This window comes from Vulpes lagopus, chromosome 15 (genome assembly GCF_018345385.1).
Source record: "Vulpes lagopus strain Blue_001 chromosome 15, ASM1834538v1, whole genome shotgun sequence".
NCBI lineage: Eukaryota > Metazoa > Chordata > Mammalia > Carnivora > Canidae > Vulpes > Vulpes lagopus.
In genome coordinates, this window is record NC_054838.1 from 33,325,230 (window position 1) to 33,327,627 (window position 2,398).

General features: G+C 75.0%; 1 protein-coding gene across 1 annotated transcript; it reads right to left on the minus strand.

Annotated features, from left to right (window-relative positions):
* Positions 1 to 337: 337 nt before the first annotated feature.
* Positions 338 to 2,137, minus strand: FAM181B (family with sequence similarity 181 member B). The gene has a single exon (XM_041730096.1). It carries the CDS (start codon positions 2,004 to 2,006, stop codon positions 705 to 707), a length of 1,302 nt encoding a protein of 433 aa, XP_041586030.1. The 5' UTR covers positions 2,007 to 2,137; the 3' UTR covers positions 338 to 704.
* Between the last annotated feature and the right edge of the window lie 261 nt (positions 2,138 to 2,398).

The window sequence follows — 2,398 nt, forward strand, 5'->3', positions numbered from 1 at the left end:
CGGGTTTGCCCAATGTAAGCCTCCTACATCCAGAAAAGCTGACAGGAAAGAAAAAAAAAAATCAAGAGAGACCAACAGGAGACCAGAGAAAGAGGAGGAAAGTAAGCAACAGCACCGGTAAAAGTGCAAAGAAATGGAAGAAGGATTATGAGGCGGAAGAGGGAAGGAGCAGAAAACCCGTCCGGGTGCCTGAGGAGTCCCGCACCAGGGCCAGCACCAGGGGTCGGCAGCGCACCGGCGGCCTCCGGCCCTCAGGGACGCCCTCAGCCGGCGAGGCGGAGACGCCGCGAAGGCCGTGCTCCGAGAGAGCCCGAGTCAATGACGTAGCTTCGCTCCGTGCTTTTCAGTACAGCCTTTAATTCATTTGCACTCGGGGGGTGGGGAGCGCTCCGTTCGGAAGGGGCGAGTCCACGACACGGCGGCCGCCGCGAGGTCGCAGGAGGTCAGGTGGCCGCGGAAGCCGGCCCCCCCCCCCCGCCCCCGCCCGGCTCGGTTTCCTGGTGTCGGGTCCGGGAGAACCTACCCACGGCTCTGCTTTTCCTCAAACGCTCGCGGCTGTGCTGAGGGCAGCCCCCAATCCTCTTCGCTTCTTTTGCTCAAGTTCCTTTCATTAGGTGAACGTCTTTAGATCCCGCTTCCCCTCCGCGCGCGCGTGCTGCCGCCGTTCAGAGGCTGCGGACAGGCGCGGGGCCGCGAGCGCCCCCTCAATCCCGGGGCGCCCCCGCCTCCCCGGGCGCCCCTTCCCACGCCGCGTCCGGTCTCCAGAGGCCCGAGTAAGCCGAGCGGCCGTAGCCCGCGCCGTACTCGTAGGGCACCTGGGGCGGCGGCGGCGGCGGCGGGAGCGCGCAGTCCGAGAAGAAGGGGCCGAAGGACGCCAGCAGGCCGGGCGCGTCCTCCCCGCCCGGGCAGTCCGCGGCGGCGGGGTACGGGGCGCGCAGGGGCTCGTTCACGGTCACGCCGCCGCGGGGGGCGGCCAGGGGCGGCCTCTTGGTGGGCGGGCAGCCCGCGGCGCTCCAGGGCTCGGGGTACAGGAGGGCCCCCACCGCCGCGGCGGGCGGCTCGAACAGCCCGGGCTCCAGCTCCGGGGGGCCCCGCAGCACGGCGGCGCCCGCGGGGAACACCTCGAGCGGCTCGGCGGCGAGCAGCGCCCCCGCCCCGGCCCCCGCCCCGGCCCCCGCCCCCGCCCCGGCGCCGTAGTCGGGCGCCAGCAGCTCCAGGAACTCCGCGGCGTCCGCGCCCTTCTCCAGGTCGCCCAAGCTCACGCCGGGCCCCGACGGGCCGCAGCCGCCGCCCGCCCGGGACGGCTCGGTGAAGAAGGACGGCGGCAGGTTGCGGGCCCGCAGCGGGACCTTCCTGGCGCCGGGGCCCGCCGTCCCGCCCGCGGGGCCGGCCGCGTCCCCTCCCGAGCCGCCGGCGCCCGCCGCGCCCAGCGCCGCCGCGGGCGCCGCCCCCGAGGCCCCGGGCCGCTCGTCGCCCGCGGGGCCGTGGCGCAGCGAGTCGAAGAGCGCGGCCAGGCTCCGGCTCTGCAGGCTGGCGGCGGCCGCGGCCTGCGACGCCTCCCGCCGGGGGGCGGCCTTGCCGGGGGGCGGCCCCGCGACGGTCTGCGCGCCCGCGGCGCCGAGCGGCCGCTTGGCCGGCGCGTCGGCTGCGCCCGGAGACGGCGGCCCCGGGGGCGCGGCGCCCATGAGGCCGCTGCAGCGCTTGATCTGCTTCTGCAGGTACTTGCGGTGGTTCACCTTCCGCTTGGACTTGCCGGGCTTGTCCAGCGCCAGCTTGATGTTGCTGGACGCCGAGTCGATGAAGCTGAGCAGGTCGCGGGTGGCCTCGCGCACGTCCCCGCCCTCGGCGCCCGCCAGCAGCGCGCCCGCCGGGGGCCCGGGCTCGTCATCCTCGAAACAGCAGCCCTTGTCCAGGGCTCCGAAGGCGCCCCCCAGCGCGTCCGGGGAGCCGCCGAAGCCGAAGGGGACGAAGGGGTGCGTGCTGAGGAGCGCCGCCTGCACCGCCATCGCCGCGGCTCCCGGGCGCCCCCGGCCGGCTCCCGCCCGCGACCCAGGCCCGGCTCCCGCCCCGGCGCGGCGCGCGCGGCGCAGCCTCCTCGCCCGGGCCCGGCTCGCGGCTCGGCCTCGCGGGGGAGCTCATTAGGTCTTGTAAGCGGGGGGCGGGCGGAGGGCGAGCGGGGCTGCGGCGGGCGGCGGGGGCGGGGCCTACCCGCGGGGCCGGGCGGATTGGAGGCGGGCGGGGGGGGGGGCTAGGTTTTCTAGCTTTCGGGGCTTTCGCAAGCTCCTCGCTTTAACCCCTGCGTTTCCCTTCGCCCTGAGGCGTTCCTCTTGGCTCAGCTTGCAGCTGCAGGAGGCGAGGTCGAGGCGGCCCGGTACCACCGCGCCCTAGTCCTGCTCCC

Excerpts from the sequence above, each read along its gene's own strand:
- FAM181B (XM_041730096.1), bottom strand. The coding sequence starts at position 2,006 with ATGGCGGTGCAGGCGGCGCTCCTCAGCACGCACCCCTTCGTCCCCTTC.